This window comes from Bactrocera neohumeralis, unplaced genomic scaffold (genome assembly GCF_024586455.1).
Source record: "Bactrocera neohumeralis isolate Rockhampton unplaced genomic scaffold, APGP_CSIRO_Bneo_wtdbg2-racon-allhic-juicebox.fasta_v2 ctg49_3, whole genome shotgun sequence".
NCBI lineage: Eukaryota > Metazoa > Arthropoda > Insecta > Diptera > Tephritidae > Bactrocera > Bactrocera neohumeralis.
The window spans coordinates 526,959-547,291 of NW_026091970.1; the positions used below are offsets into that span (position 1 = coordinate 526,959).

Genomic DNA, 20,333 nt, shown 5'->3' on the forward strand with positions numbered 1-20,333 from the left:
CCACCATATAGCCCGGACATAGCGCCAAGTGATTACCACCTGTTCCTGTCCATGGCGAACGCCCTTGTTGGTGTAAAGTTGAACTCAAAAGAGTCTTGTGAAAAGTCGCTGTACGAGTTCTTCGCAAATAAGGAGGGAGTCTTCTACGAGGGGGGTATTATGAAGTTTTTTTCAACTATGGATTAGTTGCCACCGTAGGTCACTACCTTCTGGTAGAAATTTTTTTAGGATTTATCCACAGAGAAAGCCGGAAACACTGTCGCATTGTTAACAAATTCAAATTTTTTCCCTCTCAAATTTTAATGTGTATTATAAAAACTTTTTTGGGAATATCCCTAAATTTTAAGACAATATAAGCAATTATTTATTTAAAAAGAATATTGATACTGAGAGAGTGTTGAATCGAACAAACATCTGGTATACATATGTAAATACAATATACTGTTATACAAGGTGTATTCTAAAGTAAATAGAACTTTTTGAATCTAGCGCCCCCTAGTGGCGTTATCTATATTGTCGACTGGTGCGTTTCAGAATCTGCTTTGTGTTATCCAAAGAGCCAACATTGTTTTGTTTTATTACTTTTACCTTTTTTTTTTTTTTTTTCATTGTTTTCAAAGTAAATGTATTTGGCCATGAAACTGGAATTCAGCGTCATATGCAGACGTGGAAATGGCCATCTCAAAATCGATTTTTCGTTTGCACCGGCATACTGGCGGCCATACCGGCCAACGAGCTAAAAACACTCATACGACATGCTTATGGATCGTGCAAAGAGCTGTATTGAAGCAGAAGCTGACTATTTTGAATAAAATAAATTGATTTTGCCGAAAAACCATTTGTTCTGCTTTTTTTTAAGTCCTGTTTACTTTGGAACGCACCTTGTAGTTTCCTAAGGGGTTTAGAGGTTTCAAAAAATCTATTTTTTTATTGTCTTATAAATTCTACACTTACCGCTAGGAAATTGTTCGGAGATACAGCCTTGAGAACTTGTGCGTTCAGGACTAGATGGGCTAAGTGTACCGTCTTTAAATGCGTTTTTTTCGAAACTGTATTTTTGAAGTGGGTTGGCAAGATTTCTCGAGAACTACTCAACTGACCTTCTTGAAATTTTACACAGATCTCTGAGATACAATTTTTAAAGACTTGAAAGAATGATTTCTTTTCAATTGCAACTATTTGAAAAAAGAATCTTGCGAAATTTTGACTGAAACTTTTATTTTTTTTAAATATCTTTCAGTTTTTTCTTTTCCTTCGTTCAAGTTCTATGTTAAGTTTTAACTAAAACACATATTTTTACAGATGATTTGTCTATCTTTTCCTTTTTCGTTCAAAATGGCGTCCCAATGACTAAATATTTTTTCTCCAAAATTTTAAATTTCTTTCTTAATAAAATATTTCAATAAAATTTTATATTTGAGAAAAAAATTGTTGAAAAAAGCTATTCTGTACTCTAACCTCTTAAATATCTAAATCTCGGTTACTTTTTTGCACGTTTATTTTTAAGTGTGATTTTTTCAGCAGAAGAGTCATATCTACATTCATTCTAATATATATTATTTATACATACATACATACATACATACATTTGTATGCAATTATAAGAATGCCATTTTCTCAATTAGCGTGTCCGCAGAAGATTTCCAATTCAAACAACTGCAAATTTAACTAAATGATTAAACTCAATGAAGGCCCAAGCATTTCAATTAAGTCATCAAGTCGACTCACTTATCTGCTGCAGCTAACCGTCTGTCATTAACAGCACAGACAACGCTGACAGCTCAGCCGGTCTATTACAACTAATGAATTCAACTAGCGTATAAATTAATTATGAGCCAGCTCAACCGTTGAATGAGGGGGTTTCCTTCGGTTGTGCGATGGACCAAGCCCTAAATTCAATACGAATGTAATTTTTAGCGCATAAAATGCGAATGTTTGTATGTCTATGAATATATTTGTATGCTTGTGTGTTTGTGTGTTTGTAGCTGAAAAAATACCTGAATGTTTCCAACTGGCATTAGTATGGGTGATTAGTCACTGCACAGTTAACAAGTTTTAGAATTGTAGGTATGTATGTATGTAAAATTCTAACGATGTGCTTGCATGCCACTGCGTACAGTTGTATACACGTTTGTATGTATGTATGTGCTAAGCATATTATGGTAATTAACGTGTATATAGTTTGGTGATTACAATTTTCATCAAATATGTCAGTTTGGCCAGAATTTTAAAACGCACACGTATGTTCGTAATGAAATTAAATAATTTAACGCTGAAATTCAGCAGCTTATCCACCAATACACAGACACCAACACACGCACACACACACACACACATGGCGCACAGTTATGCATGTGTGCAGGCGCGTAACCGAAACACAAATGGAAATTAATTTTTAACAATTTGCCGTAAAAGCAACTGCAACCGCATCTGCTGGCGCACAACAACAACAACGAAAACAACAGCAGCAAAAATAGAAACTGTGTCGAATAGAACGTGTATATTTGTTTATTTTACTGGATTTTATGCTCGCAACCGCATAACCACACATACATTTATTAAATATTTGTGTGAGTGTGTTTGTGTATTTAAAATGTTACATTACACTGTCTAAGCGGGCAAAGTTTTGTAAACTACCTCGATAAAAATTTACAAGTTGTAACAAGTAATGCTACACTTATGTACATTTTTTTTGGGCTGCTCACTTCGGTAAACAACCACACATGCGCTGAGCATCTTATCTGGTGAAAAATTTGGTTATTAAGTTTTTTGTGCAAACAATGAGCGTGATTATGTGTAAAGTTTGAGGTTTGCATGTGGGCAGAGTTTACTTTCAAAGAGATTATGTAAAACCACTAGGAGGCACATAACATTTGAAGTACCTTGTCTGCTGCGACTAAACTTGAAGTCATCTTTTTAAGGTGAAAATATAATAATCAAAGAAAAGTGTTGTTTTTAACTTGAGAAAAGTATTAATGCTTTAAACAAAATGCCAAATTAATGTAAGGAAGTTTGTTATTAAAATTATTCAAACAGTAAAATCTATATTAGACACGTTCGATTCGCCACTTCGCTGCACGCTATGCTCAAACAAGCACACTCTCTTCAAAAAAATTGTAAATGAATGACTGCAACCACTAAATTGTAGGGAGAAACTTTTTACAAGAAAGTGTGTGATTTACCTCATCGGAGTTGGAAATTATGACAAAAAAGTACCGGGAAATTGTAAATAAAATGCAAAATATATAATTATTAAACAATATTTACTTTGTCGCCTTCAAAGTAATCACCACCATATGTAAAACACTTATACCAACTGTTTTTCCAGTCCTCGAAACACTTTTCATAAGCACTTTTTGGGATGGCCTTAAGCGAATTTGGTTTTATCTCTTCGATCGAAAGAACGGAGCGGCATTTCAGTTTGGGGAACAAAAAAAATTACACAGAGCCAAATCTGGTAAATACGGTGATTGAATAAAGATATTCATTGCGTTTTTGGTTTTAAATTCGGCCACATTCGTGGCTCGATGAGATGGTGTATTATCATCGTGTAAGCTTCATGAATTGTTTTTTCACAATTCCGGCCACTTTCGACGAATTTTCTCACGCAAACGCCTCAATACTGCCAAAAAGAACTCCTTATCAACCGTCCAGGACAAATTCATAATCAACCAAACCAAGAATAACGAAATAACAATGGGCATCACCTTGATTTTTGAGCGGCTTTGGCGTGGGTTTTTTGGTTTCGGCTCGCATTTTCCCACCAATCCGATGATTATTGACTTTTTTGCATGTCAAACTCATAAACCCATGTCTCATCGGCAGTAATAATGCTCTCCCTGAATGTGAGATCGAAATTTGCACGATCAAGCATGTCCAAAGAGACCTGTTTACGGTACTCTTTATGAAAAAAATTCAGCTTTATCGGGACGAGTCGAGCAAGAAAGCGTTTCATAAACGAAATATCCACCAAAATTATTCGAACGAACTCGAAAGACATCTCGAGCTCTCTTGCCATCTCTTAAACACTTGCCTGACAATTTTCAAGCAACCTTTCATTTTGGTTAGAAATACAAAATTTGGGATAAATTCTTTGTTCGATATTTTTATCCATTGCAAAAATCGCAACGCAGTACTGAGGTGTATCGACTTAAGAAGCGTCCGCAAACAAACTGGTTGACAGATTTCGCTCATATTTTGCATTGTAATTAAAGACAGTCCTACCAACTTAGCAAAATAAATTTTTTGAAACATCATTTACCCAGGGAATATTATAACAATTTCCGGGTGCTTTCTTCGCACAATGTATATGACTTGCTTGTACCATTCACTGCTATCTAAAGCTTGTTGAAACGAAATCAATCGATCGTTATGACTTGATAAAGAAATTGCATAAAATTACACATACTTTGATGCTTGGTTAAATAAGCGTTATTATAATATATAATCTTGAGATATTTTCCAAGCAAATATGTTCACATATTTATATAATAAGTATACAATCTATTTGCCTTTCACATAATTAATACATTACAAATATGTCTTATCTTTAGAGTAAAGAGTAAATATACAGAAAATCGGCCACACATGGGGAGCTCGAATCAGCTTCTGATAAAATGTTTGGGTATACCATGGTATCTTCTCTGTCTTCATAAGAATATTGAATCACAGTTAACACAAACTTCCACGCTCATGAATGATATATGGAAAGTAGAAATAATGTTTATTATAGCACGTTACATAAATACCTTGGCTTGAAAATGATTTCCCAAAAATTATTGATTATCAAGCCAGGTAAATTTTAAAGACATGGATTTTTTTCTCATGTTTCGATTGGTTATACCTTTAAAAAAAGTTGGCTTCAATTTTAAGTACATACCACAAATAATTTTTGAGGTACAGCCTTCTAAATTGTAGCCGGTCAGTTTAATCAGCTCTATCATCCTTAAACTCGTTTATCTCAAATCCGAGCATCGTCAAATTCTTACAATGGTCTACCAGTTTCTTGTCCGCAGCAAAAAATTTTGAATAAAATTCTACTTTTTTTCAACCGAAGGTCAATGTACGAACAATATCTTCAAAAATAGAAATTTTTATACGCCTCATGAGAGTTATGTTATGGAGGAAACACTTTTCCAAACTGCTGAATGGCAGTGAAAGCATAACACCAGAAGATGGTGAACCCGCTTCGCCAGTCGTTGACGATGGAGCGGACGCTCTATAGTAGTTCGTATAGTAATTACCTGTCAGAAGAACAACAAAGTGGCGGGGCCGATGAATTGCCGGCCGAACTACTTAAATACGGCGGCGAAGAACGAAAGAGCATGTATTAACTTTTTTGTAGAATATGGTCGGACAATCTGCGTCAACTTGATATAAACTTCCTCAACAAAGTATATAAGGTTCTACCGAATGTACTGTGTGAGAGATTAAAGCCCACCGTCAACAAACTGATTGGACCTTATCAGTGTGGCTTTTGGCCTGGAAAATCAACAACTGATCAGATATTCATCATGCGCCAAGTCTTGGAAAAGACGCGTGAAAAGAGAATCGACACACACAACCTTTTCATTGATTTCAAAGCCCTTGCCAACAGGTGCTACTTCGGACCGAATAGGCAATTGAGAAGTAAAGTCCTCTTTCGATGAACAAAAACCAAACTCTAGAAGTCACTTACCATCCCTGTCCTACTATCGGGTGATTTTTTAAGAGCTTGATAACTTTTTTAAAAAAAAAAACGCATAAAATTTGCAAAATCTCATCGGTTCTTTATTTGAGACGTTAGATTGGTTCATGACATTTACTTTTTGAAGATAATTTCATTTAAATGTTGACCGCGGCTGCGTCTTAGGTGGTCAATTCGGAAAGTCCAATTTTGGGCAACTTTTTCGAGCATTTCGGCCGGAATGGCTTATTTCTGTAGACTTTAGACTTGACGTAGCCCCACAAAAAATAGTCTAAAGGCGTTAAATCGCATGATCTTGGTGGCCAACTTACGGGTCCATTTCTTGAGATGAATTGTTCTCCGAAGTTTTCCCTCAAAATGGCCATAGAATCGCGATGTGTCGCGTTGTGGCAGATCGTTCGGCTTCAGTTCTTGCACGAGCTGTATTTTATACGGTTTTACACCAAGATCTTTGCGTAAAATCTTCGAATAACACAAACCCAATTGCTGCGAACGGCGACGAATCGACATTTCACGGTCTTCAGCCACACTCTCAGAAACAGACGCAATATTCTCTTCTGTACGCACTGTACGCATTCGTGTGGTTGGTTTAATGTCCAATAAAGTAAACTGAGTGCGAAACTTGGTCACAATCGCATTAATTGTTTGCTCACTTGGTCGATTATGTAGACCATAAATCGGACGAACGAACCGAACACTGATTTTGGTAATAAAATTCAATGATTTGCAAGCGTTGCTCGTTAGTAAGTCTATTCATGATGAAATGTCAAAGCATAATGAGCATCTTTCTCTTTGACACCATGTCTGAAATCCCACGTGATCTGTCAAATACTAATGCATGAAAATCCTAACCTCAAAAAAATCACCCGATATATGGTGAAGAGGGATGAACAATGACAACATCTAATGAGTCGACGTTACGAGTTTTCGAGAGAAAAGTTCTGTGAAAGATTTTGCGCATTGGTAACGACGAATACTGAAACGTTGAGCTATGCGATATATACGACGTCATTGACATACATAGTTCAGCGAATTAAAAGACAGTGGCTACGCTGGCTCTGAGTTCTGGGGGTACTCGACGCAGTATTCGCCAAAGGAAGCAGAGGAAGAGGAATAAATAAATCGTCATAAATAAATACATAAATCGTGAAATGTTGTATTCATGAATTACTGTTTCTGAAAGCGTATGAGCATCAATTCTCTCTCCGAAAAATTAGTGACTTATATGTCATATTCTTTTCTCTCATTGATATGGACCGGTATATTCTTGAATATGTCGCTTTCAATATCGGTGACCAAATATGTATATCTATATTTTTTTCAAAATTAGCCTAGTTCAAAAGTAAGTCTTCTTTAAAGACCATTAAAATGGCAGAATTCCTTTTCAATAAGAAAGCACCAAAATATATGTATGTATGATTTAAATATATGTACATATATGTATGTACATGCTCGAGTTCCCCTATAATAATGGAAAATCTGCAAATTTTGAACAATTCTTAAAAATTTTACTGAAGCCAAGTGTTCCTATAGATACTCATATCGCATTCTAAGTAATTTTTTACTACTTCTTTCTTCAGCTTCTTCATGCTTTCACGCTAATGTAATCTACCACAACAAGTTATATATAATCTATACAAACGGCAAACCGTTGGAAAAGTTGCAATCATTCGCGTGCAAAACAACAAAAAATCGCCAAACAAAAGTGAACCCATCAGCAACACTTTCTTCGGTTCCTGTTTGGTCGAACACGTTTCTGATAATATTAAGAAATGTTTGATAACTCACAGACACGCAACTTCTATATTAAAGTCCAGTCATGGCATGTTCACGGCGAAACAGCGAAACAGAATTGAATACCCGAAACGACAGAAGAATTGCAAATTTTATCGGCGAATGGCAAGTCATTGCTTAGCAATGCAGTTAATTCAAATGCAATTTATTGCCCTTGTAAAACTGTGTACATTTAAAATGCTACATGACTTGCATTTGCATTTTATTAAAATCGGTTAAAAAATATACAGGGTGTCGCGATAAATACAGCGTGGGCGAAGTGGTAGTGGTAGTGGTTGGTGGTTAGAGGAACAAACCGTGTATTAAAGTTCTGTGATGAATATGATAAAAAATTATTCATCTATATGAGGTGGACTCTCCGCAGCCAAGCTCAAACCTCCATGCATATTCGGTCTTATGAAATGCGTTAAGCATTCTGAGTCGACTTAAAACTTGTAAGAGGCTCCATAACAATTAGGCTTGCAACAAAAATAGGTAGATGAGATCGGCAATGTAACTAACGGATTTTTCAATAAGATCGCTATTCTTTATTCCTGTGAAAGCACATTCGTCCACCACGGGCACGCTTGTAGAAGTCCAGTCGCTGAACCCAATTTTCGACGGTTTCAAGCATAAATCGGCCGATACTGCTGCAATTTCACGTACGATATTCGAACGAAGTTTATCAATCGTCGGTGGCTTGTTGGCATAGACTATAGACTTGACGTAGCCCTACAGGAAATAGTCTAACGGTGTCAAATCGCTCGACCGAGGCGGCCAATTGACTGGGCCATTTCGTGAGATAACAAATTCACCAAACTTGGTTTTCAATAAATTGATTGTGACATCTACTGCTACTGTGTGACTTGTAGCGGCATCCTGTTAGAACCACATATTGTCCAAGTCCATATCATCCAATTCGGGCCAAAAATATTCGGTTATCATTGAATGGTAGCGATTCCCATTCACAGTAACGTGCCGGTCTTGATCATCACGGAAGAAGTACGGCCCCTTGACGCCGCCGGCACATAAACCCCACCAAACCGTACTTTTTTCGGGATGCAATGGTGACTTATAGAGTACGTGTCAATTGCTCAGCCCAATTCACAAACATACGGCGATTCTGGTGGTCAAGCAGCTTCAGTTCTTGCGTCAATTTGATCTTGTTAGGATGTAGGCCAAGATCTTTTCGCAAAATTCGCCACAACGACGTCACAGAGATGCCCAACGCTTGAGAACAACGTGTGAGAGACTTATTCGGGTCTTCTTCAATTGATGCGCTAGCGGCAGCAATATTTTCAACACTACGGGTACTTCTGGAAAAAAAAGCTGGAAAAAATATGGCGTCGTTTGTTGTCTTTATCGGTCTTCTTTTGTAGCGTCCCTATGAAAAAACTCGATATTTATATATCTCAAATCGTGATTCGTCACAATATAACCTACAAAAAAAATGTTAATTACAAAATTGGTGTATTTTAATTAATGTCGAGTATTAATAGACACGACGACTCAAGCATGTCTAAAGTCGACTTGATCGATTATTAATTGCGACACATTGCGACTTGGATGTTTCATCAGTGATAAAAAGTGAAAAGAAAAAATGAATTTGAAATCAAATCCGGAATAAAATAAATTGATATTTTCTTCTACTTAGTATTTACTTCAAGGGTCCTCAAATTATCGAGAAAACCGAAAAGTCAGCAACTTAATTACTCAATACTAATGGTAGTTTTTCCTCGAATCACATCTTGTCACACCCTTTACTTTGCTTGTCTGCGATTTATTTGTCTCTATTTTGACTTCCGCTCCCAAAGTGCTAATGGTTTTATTGCAACCTTTGCTGCTTAGCATATTCTTATGCATATAGATTTAAGAACTTGTACTTAAGTTACTGTGTTGGCTCACAGCGGGGAGTGCGCCCGTTAATTTGCAGCGTCTACCTTTGGTTTTCTTTCAGGCACCATTTTAGCCAGATTTCATTAACGATAATCATCGAGACTTTGTAATGGTGTTCATTTCGAAATCAACCTCGTTGCTTTGTTGCCAAACTGAAACCGTATCTGGTGCTGTACTTTACTCACCGACTGTGCGTGCAATTAATTTCAATTAATGTTCAGCAATTATGCTGTGCAATTAATTTAAATCAATTGCTGCTTGTTGTTGTGCACTGAATTAGAATTTCTTAACGCCAGGCTATCGATTCTCATACACTTTATATATGTATATGTGTGTATCAAAGAATGTTTGTAAGTACCGTAAATGCTTTGCATTATGCGCCAAGGCACTAAGCATGTTACATGCAGCAATTCTTGGCGTTCTTTCTTTGGCATGACCATCTTAGATAGCATGGTCATTCATACATTATGTCTAATACGGGCATTAAGGTGGTTCTTAAAACCACGCATAATCGATATTTTTTATTCTAATCCCTCAATTGCTAACACTATGGATTTCTTATAAAATTTTACGCGCAATTGGTATTATTAGGGTGAGTTGTAAACTGCTTGAATTTCATATTATTATTTATAAGCTAAAATTTTTTACTAGCGTAATTCTTAGAATAGCAAATGTTAATTTTTTAATAGCTTTTACTTACAATAGAGATTATTAGAGTGGGCTGTGAGCTGGTTCAAGGCATTAGGGTGGTTCATAAAATTCCGTATTTTTATTCTGAACGCCCAATTGCTAACACAATGTATTTCTTATTAAATTTTACACACAATTGAGATTATTAGGGTGGTCTGTGAACTGGTTGAAATTCATATTATTATTTGCTAACTAAAAAATTTTACCAAGGTGATTCTTAGAACACCGAATGTTAATTTTTTTAATATCTTTCAGTCACAATAGAGCTTTTTAGGTAGTGTGAACTAGATATAAAGATATTTCTACAAAATTTGTTTCATTTAAGGTGGGCCACATTTATACGTGCCAAAATATCATATCAAGATTAATATTTTTTTATGGTGACACAAAAATTTAAATAAGTATTTTACCACCACAAACCAGTGCCACTTTAATTCAAAATATAGCACACCAATTTAAGTTTCTTTTCAACGTGCAAAAATATCTCTTTCGATTGATTTTAATTCTTCAAGAGCTGAGAATTTATGCTTTCTCTTTACAAGAATAAAACACTTATGGATTATACACATAATAAATACAATATAATAAAAAACACTAATTTTTACAGCTTTCCATAAAATAATACAAGCTTTAAGCACTGTATGACACACCCTAAGCATTTCCAATCTTCATTAAAGCTTCTAAGTGATTATTTAAGACTACATTATATGCATTCTATCGCTAAAGTCGTTAATGTTTAGGAAATTTATTTTAAAAATTAGTTTTTCAGCTTTAAGAACCACCCTAGTGTATATTGGCAGACCATATATGAGATCTTAGATTAAATCAACATAGTCATGCATTTTAATGTTTGGTAAATCCATTCCAAAGATTTTTAAACCCAATTAAGTGCCACCCTAATGTGTGTATAAAGTGCGTAACTGTCATCTACAACTATTTACACACCGTCTTACAGGTTTAAGTTTGGAAATTTTATTTAGGAAGAAATTACAATAATTTTAAGAACCACCCTAAAGTATATATATGTATATATTAATTATTAATTCAAATATGATTTCTTCGACAATACTGCTACTAATATAAGATTTAAGCCAAAAGTTGCGCCAAAATTAAATTAGAACGTTTTAGAACCACCCTAATGCACGCATAAAGTATGCTCATGTACAAATGGATCCACGCATGGACGCCGGTAGCGTTGCACTGCAACATTCAATTATATTCTAATGCATAAAAAATTCGAACTTAGTGTTCCTCATGCCGGCATTTTCGCAGCGTTTTTTTTTCTCTGTTTTCGCCGTTTCAATTACATTTACTTTGAATCGGTATTTACGATTTGTGATTTTATGCACGCGTCCGGTGCCAGCGGCATTTGTAAGCAATGCACACGGAGTTCGCACTTAGCAAATTAGCAAATGTTGTCTAATGCATTATTAATCGCATTTTAAGTGCAGCAATTACAAGCTGAAATTTTCAGAAAGCGCAAAGACGGCTTGCCATAAGCAAAAACACATTGTTGGCTTTTGATGTGAGCGTTTTCCACACAACAAGCATACGCGTACATACACACTTGTATGTGGTTGTAAATTATGCTGCCATATTGTGGGTTACTGGTGTGCTCTCGGTCAATTGAAGACAACAAACGAAGATTGGTCAGACAAGCAATATGTCAAAGGAAATGATATATGTATATGTGCGTTAATGGAAAACGCAACAAGTTGCAAATATTGATCTTTATGTCGTAAAAATTGCAATTAAGTCATCAAAGCATAACGACTTAATTTTTACAAATCTGCCGATTAACGAACTGGATCTGAAAAGCTGTATAAATGTTTTTGTATTAGCGTTTTAAGCTGTGCCGGGTAATTCTTTTATTATTTTTATACCCTGTACAGCGTATATTAAGTTTGCCTCAAAATGTGTAACAACCAGAAGGAAACGTTAGAGACCTTATAAAGTTTATATATAAATGATCAGCGTGTCTGTCTGTATATACTAGGGACTAGTTCCCTTCAATGTTTGTGATATCAATCTGAAATTTTGCATATGTCTTTTTCTGCCCAAAAAGTTACTGATTCTACGGAACCGCCATATCTAACCACTACAGCATATAACTGTCATTCACTGGCTGATCAACATCAAGATACATATCTTCGTAAAAAATCCTTTTCCGCATTAAGTAACCTTATTTCGGCTTCAAAGTTATTTACTTGAAATAAGTCATTCATTCAAAGAAGTAGCAAAACGTCTTCTATTGGATGCATACCATAGGCTAGTTACGCTTTCATATTTAGTTATACAAACCACTGAAGGTATTATCGCCTCGGTGCAGCCGAAGTTAACGCTTTTCATGTTTTTTATCATTGAGAGATACTAAATTCTATGAACCATAAAAGTTAAAATCCAAAAAAATGGAACTGGATCAAAAGGTTAGTAGATATTTAAGACGAATACGGTCAATGAAAAGTTATCTCAAAGTCGAACAATTTGAAATTGCATAACTGAAGCTCTAATGACGAAAAATATACTTTTTCACAAGGAAATTTTCCTAACTGGAATAATATAGTATATGTATGTAGAGAGAAATATAGTACAGACAAAAAAGCTTGAAGTACACAGTTATCCCCAGAAACTCCTCCTTAAACTCTTCCTCATTGTTTCGAATAATCACTGAACAAATACAATAACTACTTCTTTACACCACTTCAGGTAGTAATCGGTCAAGTAGCCAAACACACACTGCAATAGGGTGTGGCAGAGGTAAAGTAATCTTGTCCAAGCGGTTGAAAGAGTTAAGTGCTGTAATACCATTGACTGTTTTTCCAAGAGACATTATTACTAAAAGGTAAACTTCACCAAGAAGTTAAAGGTTACCCTTAGCAGCAAGGCAGAATGGAATTATTCCACTCTCGAGCTACTGCTTAGGGATGGTACAATCAAATGGTACACTGACGGCTCGAAAACGTCGGAGAGAGTTGGCGCATGAGTCACAGGACCACGTACTAAACTCTTCAAACCTGTGGGAAGTTTTCCGAGCATTTTCAGGCAGAAGACTATGCCATAAGTCGGTGCATAGAGGTAAACCTCCAACGCAACTATCGCAACGAGCGTATAACTATACTTAGCGATAGTCAAGCGGCACTAAAAGCAGTCTCCTCCTAAGAGATCAAATCGCTATTGATGCAGGAGTATAGAGAGCGGCTGGATAACCTAGCGGAACGTAACCACGTGTAGCCCATCTGGGTGTCCGATCACAAAGATATAGCTGGTAACGAACTGACTTATGATCTCGCCCGCAAGAAAGAAGGAGTAGACAGACTCCAAGACAAGTTGCTAAAGGGGAGTTTATAACCTCAGCAGGTTTATATATGAAATTAACCTTCGTAGTGACAACACTGGCCACTACAAGCTTAAAAAGCACTTATACAACATGGGACTAGCTTTTTCCGCCTGAAACACCAGAACACCTGCTAATAGACTGCATAGCAATCTGCAGATGCAGGTCGAAGGCCCTTGGATCTATGTTTCCAAATAGGGATCACATCGCTTCGCTTGCATCCAGCAGTTTATTGGACTTTATCAATATGCTGGGGTTAGGTGAGTCTTTGTGATTTAGGAGAGGACACAATAGACCTAAGCTCGCGGTACATTCTTCGTTTACAACAGAGATAAATCTACTTTGATACCAAATATGATCCGCTTGGGGAAAGTAAACCTATCTTCATTTGATTTTGCATTTAATAACTTAATAATCACAAAAAGGAGCATCAAAAATAGGGGCAATCAGACTGAACCTTTCTTTAGACCCCATATATTGAATATATGTAAAGATTTCAATCTCTTCTATCTAATTTATACCGTAAATATCGGTAAACATTTGAAAATTTTCTACAATAAAGTTTATTATGTCGGTCCCTATAAAGCGCTAGACCTTATGTACCGAATATTTTAATTTTCTTACACTGTATATCGCAATCAAAAATATACTTTAACGGGTTATAACTTCTCCTAGACTCCTTAAGGTGAATTGATTAAATTTGGTCGGTATGCATAATCAGGTTGTACCTTCATTTACACCCCAATACTTACACTGTCATATCCTCGTCCTAATTGGCAGCGTATATAGTATATTGGTCAACAATTCAGAAACCGCTGCCCAAAATGGACTACAACGATTCGTAAGAAGTCCTAGACACCAATTACGGTATATGTTAACTCCACTCCTTTATCCACTGTACATCGCTTCCAAAAACATACTTTATCAATTCATAACTTCACCCAAAACCCATGAATCAAGCTGATCAACATCCATCTCTCTAGTTGACTTTATACTTTAGATATGACTTCACCAAAACCTATGAGTTTGCTCGGCGATTTTTAAAATAAGGACAGACTATTTCACTTTCTTTAACAATAAAGTAAATCAGGTCTCCTCCCTTATTCGCCATATCATGAATATACCGATTTCTGTAAACACACTTGACTTTAGGGAAAATATTTAAAATATCCAGCACGATAAGGTCTCACGTTCATTTAAAATACTTTGCAAAGCATTGAAAATAATTCATCTCTTTATTTCTTCAATTTGTAAACCGGTGAATTTTACACAATATCTGTCGACTTTGCTAGGTCTCCACAAAACATTCAGACCTAAAATAGACCAGTTTTTCTATAACCACACACACCAGGTCATAAAAGTCTGCACACTACATTAACATGTCACATATGTAAATATATGTTCACGTATACTATATGTAAATGAAATGACTTTTTAAATAGTTTAACTTGGCATCTGTAAATTACAGCCGATTACGATGACTCATTTGAAGAACTAATGGCCCCATTAATGTGTCTAAAATGCGGTCAATGCTAAGTATTCATTAACGCACCAATAATACACACATATTTCACTACTCCTTTGGAGCTTATTTTTATTACACACAGGGGCGTAGCCAGCGCTGAAGTTGCGAGGGGTGCTTGTATATTCCAGAAGTATGAAGAAAGACAAAAATATAAAATAACAAAGTAAATTGACTCAGAAAACAATACTTTGAAGCGATGCCTTAAACTTGTTACATAAATTTTTGATGAAAAGTCGAAAGTCGTAACAATAAATAATTATAAAAATTAGAATTTTTATTTCAAGAAGCGAGATTTCACTTTTGTATAGACTACATAGGCAGTAGCTGTTTCATTTCTGAGTCACAATTACAAGAGAAGCGAAGCAAACAAGTAAATCAAATCACAAGGTTTCACAGAATCAATTAGAGCAGGAATAGTCATCACCTTAAAAACTAACAACACACTATACTCTCTTTTGCTGAATTCAACTCGCTCAACTACGCTCCATTTGTCAAGCTTTAGAGAGTAGCGAATCGAACAAGCAACTGATATAAATCACAAGGTTTCGCAGAATCAAATAGAGATAGAATAGTCATCACCTTAGAAACTAACAACGCTCTTAATCTAAATTTAACTCTTTCAACTACTCTCCATTCGTCAAGCTTTAAAAGGTACCTAATCGAACAAGCAACCGATATAAATCATAAGGATCGCATGATCAGATAATCAAAGAGACTTTGTGGTTGCTTTCACAAGTTATCAGTTACAAGACAGCAGAGCTCAAACAAAGATGTGACGAAACGAACACCACTTATTTATTTTTTTTTTCAACCAACAACTTCCAAAAAGGGGTTGTTTTCGTAAATATTCCGCTCACGCTGCGCCCCTGTATAGACACACACACCAATATCTGCATATTTACGGCAGCTGATAGTGGCTTCATGAAATCAGGCTCATCAAATGTGCTTTAGGGTTATCAGCCCAACGGCCTAGAACGCGAAATTCTTCTATACAAACTTTCATATGTACGCTTGTACTTCTCACAAACAATAACAATTATAAAAATATATGTATAACAATGCTTTTATAAAAAATAAGTTAATTGAAAACTGCACTTACATCATCATTCTGGCGCTGCTGCGTTGATGGTGCTGCCGCCGCAGCCATAATCAACGGCGTTGCTGTAGCAGCTGCCGCTGTAGCGCTGGATTTAGCAGCATGACGCGCACGCAAAGCCATCATTCGACGCTGATGTTCTTGCTGCTTGCGATGATGCTCTTGCCGGATGCGCTGCCACTTTTCGCTAGAAAAGTCCACCTCACTATTGTCATCAACGGAGTCGACACCGAAATTAGCATATGCATTGTGAGCATTACCACCCGGTACAGTGCGCCGGCGCAACGACATATATGGGTGCGGTGAATAGTCGCGCTTCTTGGGTGGCAAACGTAAATCGTTAAATGGATTGGTATAACGTTTTACGGCGCTGCGATGCTCGCGATCATACATGTTGTTAACGTTGGGAAATTCATTTGCACTTTGCGCCGCCTCCGTTGAGTCCTCCTCATATGAATAATCATCGTAATCATCACTACTGCTATCGTTGTCGTCATTAACAATTTCACTGTCATTGTCTGCATCAACATTTCCACGCGGCTCATTCGATTTAAACTTCTTCTCTCTTGACTCTTCGTGTGTGTAAGACTCGTCTTCCGAGTCGGCGTTTAGATTGAGCGAAATCCGCTGACTATCTGTTTGTTTAGCACCACCAGACAAGTGGGTGCTTGGAAAATCTTTTGTGCGCCAATAATTCGCGTTCGAGCGCACACGCGGACCTCTTGTTGTCCAGATATAAGAGGACGATTGGTAGAGTCCATCACGATCGAAGTAACGATGTGGTTTTATATGCAGTTGCTGCTGTACGCTACTGCCGTTGGCCGAGCGCGTTATGGCCGGCAATATATTGGCCTGCTCATTAGTTGTAGCGACGGCAGCGGCATCGTTAGCCAACTCGGTGGCTGTAGGTGCCACCAGCGGCATTAATGGTGCGGTTGTTACCACCATAGTTGCATCTGCTGCATACTCGGGTTGTTGATTTTGCTGACGTTCCTGCTGATGGCGTTGATGGCGTAAAGGTGGCAGTAGATAACGTTCCCAAGCGTTGACTGGTGCCACAGAGTGATGCCGCTGATTGTGATGACGCAAGTGTTCTGACTTACGTGGCTGCAGTTGGGACTGGTAATGCATATAGTTGTTGTTGTTGTTGTCGTCATTGTCGCTAGTACCGCTATTGTCGCCATTAACGCTGCCATCAACGTTGTTAGCAGTAGTGTTGCTATAATTTCCGCTAAGTTGCTGTTGCAATTGCGTGCGTTTCAAGTCGTTCACGGCCTGCTCAATGCGGTGCGAATAGTGTTCCTGATGTCGAAAGAAATGCTGCAGTTGTGGGTCTTCTGCAGACCTCTTAGCCACGCTAACGCCGTCGTCATCGACGGCAGCATCCGACGAGACAGCATCCACAATTGCTTCGGTGCTGCTGTCAACGCTTGTGTCCGCAACGGTGGCGGCCGCTACTGGCAGTGCTGCGTTGCAACAAAGCATAGCAAATAGTGCAAGGATGTGCCATGGCAGCGTCGTACGCTTCTTGCCACTTGGCTTGTTGTCACTGGTGTCGTCGTTGATGTGGTTAATGTTGACGTTGGAGCGCGCCATGGCGGCGGTGTGCTTGCCTGGCTGTGTTTGCAGAGATCTTTGATCTTTTTATAGCCCGCAGAGGGTATTTATGGCTTTGGCTTTTACTTTTTTCCCCAATACACTGGAAGTCAGCGGTGTCTTCTTTTACTTTTATTTGTAATTTGTATTTTTATTTACTTTGTATTATTGTTACTGCTGCTCCGAGCAGCAGCAAATGCTTGTCACACGGTTTGCTAGTTGCCTCAGCAACGTTACGCTTACCTTCGTTGTTGGCTCGCTGGTTTGCAATAAAAATAACACTACACTAACAACATTGGCACATTGCATCATACCAAGGCGATGTGTTCGAAAATCATAACTCTTGTGTTTTATGACCAAATCGTCGCCTTTGAGATTTTCGTTTTCGCGTTGTTTGATTTGCACTTTTACGAAACACTTCGGCGGTACATATACAACAATTGTACGTATGTATATATTTGTATTTTTTATATTATTTTGTCTCAACAACAAGAAAACACTGTGCACGTTGTGGCACCCGCGTATTTATGTGTCATAATAGTATATGGTGTGATGCTGCTAAAACTTATCACTCGGCTATTCTAGCACTTTGTCTAGCATATATGTACATATGCACTATATACTTGTTAGGTAGGTATGTATTTTAACAAAATTTATGCTGAGATGTTTACTAAAAAAATATATAAATTAATAAAAAACAACTTCAAAATACAAAATCATATATTTACTTATGTATATACATATGTATGTGTATTGTCAAGAATAGACAAAATATATACTTATGTACATATGTATATGTGAAAGAGTATATACTATATGGACTGGAAAATCTTTCGCCTAACGATGAGAGACCTTATTTTTTTGAATGAAAACTTGTCTTAGTTCTTCGTCATAACCTCAATCTAGACGCTATATTCAAGAATAATGCTTTTGTTGTAACGGTACTTCAAAATACCAGCTCGGTATCATCAAGCTTCAAAACCTGAAGGCCAAATCTAGGAAATATGTTGGGTCACAGACTAGTTCACAACATAATTTCTGCAATTTATCGATTATATCAAAAGCTGAGTATGTCTGAGTATAAAAAACCGGGCATACATCGCGCACAAAAGTTTTTGTTTTATCAAAACTCGTCAATGATATGACTACACATTCCCTTGAGATGCCGATATTGTTAACTTGTTCTCGAGTTACGGCCTTTCATGGCCTTCTTCAACCGGTACAGTATTGGTATGGTTACGACAAATTTCAGAAACCCGTACTTCACTGTTGAATATTCTAGAACATATTTGCCCTAACACTTTGCATCACTGGTGTTTTTTTCTTGGTTTTTCTTCAGAAAAAAAGTATTTTGTCAAATCACGAAGTTCACTTTTTTCTATTTCAATCAATAATAGAAGAGATAGCGTCAATTTAAGAACAAGGATTAAATGAAATGTCAGGAAGCCTTGAAAATATTCTAGTTAAGGTTCTTCTTTATTGGCGTAGACACCTTGGCTACTTGACTCTAAGGTAAATATAGCGATTAATTTTGCGCGAACTCTCGGTCAGGCCAAAGACTTCTCCGCCCATATAGTACATACAAAACACACACATAAACACATATTTACAATCGCAGCAAATATCATAGTGCTTCAAATCATAACCTAAAATTACACCACAATGACATTATCAACACATAACACAAACACAATCAATTAATTTATTTAAATATCAGCTGCAACAACACTGAACAGCAGTTCTAAGTTGTGGCTTAGACCAACAAACTTAGCACTAACGTCGTTTGCTCCTACTGAAGTTGTGTGCTCACTTCAGTTTGCGAGCGCAGAGCATCTTCCTTCGCGCGTTGGCGTAGCAGACCGCAACAGAATCAGCGGAAAGGCGCACCTTTGCTTGCCAAAGCATGCGACACTAGCACTACACCTTTGCATTTATGCTTCCAAAATATTTTTTTTTTCATGCAACTTGATTATTTTTTCATAATTTTTTATTTTTGATTAAGTAATATTTCATTATTTTATAGCACGTAGGAGTTACAGTAAATAGAACCCGTAATAACAGTAAATAATTTAAAAACACACACGCACATGCACATTTACTTAATAATAAACATTGACGCTAGAGACGTCGCCTCACCGTAGCGATTTGTGCCAAATTCATTCACAAAATTCACAAATTGTTGCGCTCGTTCAAAGCGTAATCAGCAACTTTGCCGAAAATTTATTTATACACATGCATGTAAGCATATATTAGCAAACAAATATAGATGTATGTATTTATGTACACTTGCTAACACATGCCAAAGCATGCGTTTGGTTTAACACCTTTTGTCTTTTTGTTTTATTCTCACAATGCTCATACAAGTAAATGCACAGAATGTTGCATTATTGAATAGCAAAAACGTTTTTGTAACAATGTAAGATGCTTCGAGCAATCCGCTTACAATACGAAAACACACGAAAGGTTTAATGCCGCAGTAGTAACTGAATTCTGATTCGAATAAAACAACCATTCGGCCGCCGCTAGAGTCAACAACAGTCGTCGTCGTTGTCGGCGAGCGTCGGCAACATGTTAACAATGCACTTTCGCAACATCGTGGCGCGACTATGCATGCGCACGAATTACAAAACATCTGTTATATACATGTTGCGTGCGCTGCAGTGTAGCATTTTTGCTCAGCAACATTTATGTTGAGCAACATTTGCATAGGAGAACATGTAACAGAATGGAATGTGGA

General features: G+C 37.0%; 1 protein-coding gene across 1 annotated transcript in view; it reads right to left on the bottom strand.

The window, feature by feature from the left end:
- The window catches only part of LOC126767260 (uncharacterized protein DDB_G0283357-like), a 119,101-nt gene extending 99,043 nt beyond the window's left edge, over positions 1-20,058 (bottom strand). Inside the window, exons 1-2 of the mRNA XM_050484822.1 lie at positions 19,733-20,058; positions 16,004-18,266 (exon numbers count right to left, since the gene is read on the bottom strand). Of these exons, the coding sequence (XP_050340779.1) occupies positions 16,004-17,596 (1,593 nt within the window). The 5' untranslated portion in view covers positions 17,597-18,266; positions 19,733-20,058. The remainder of the gene's footprint in view (positions 1-16,003; positions 18,267-19,732) is intronic.
- Positions 20,059-20,333: the final 275 nt, after the last annotated feature.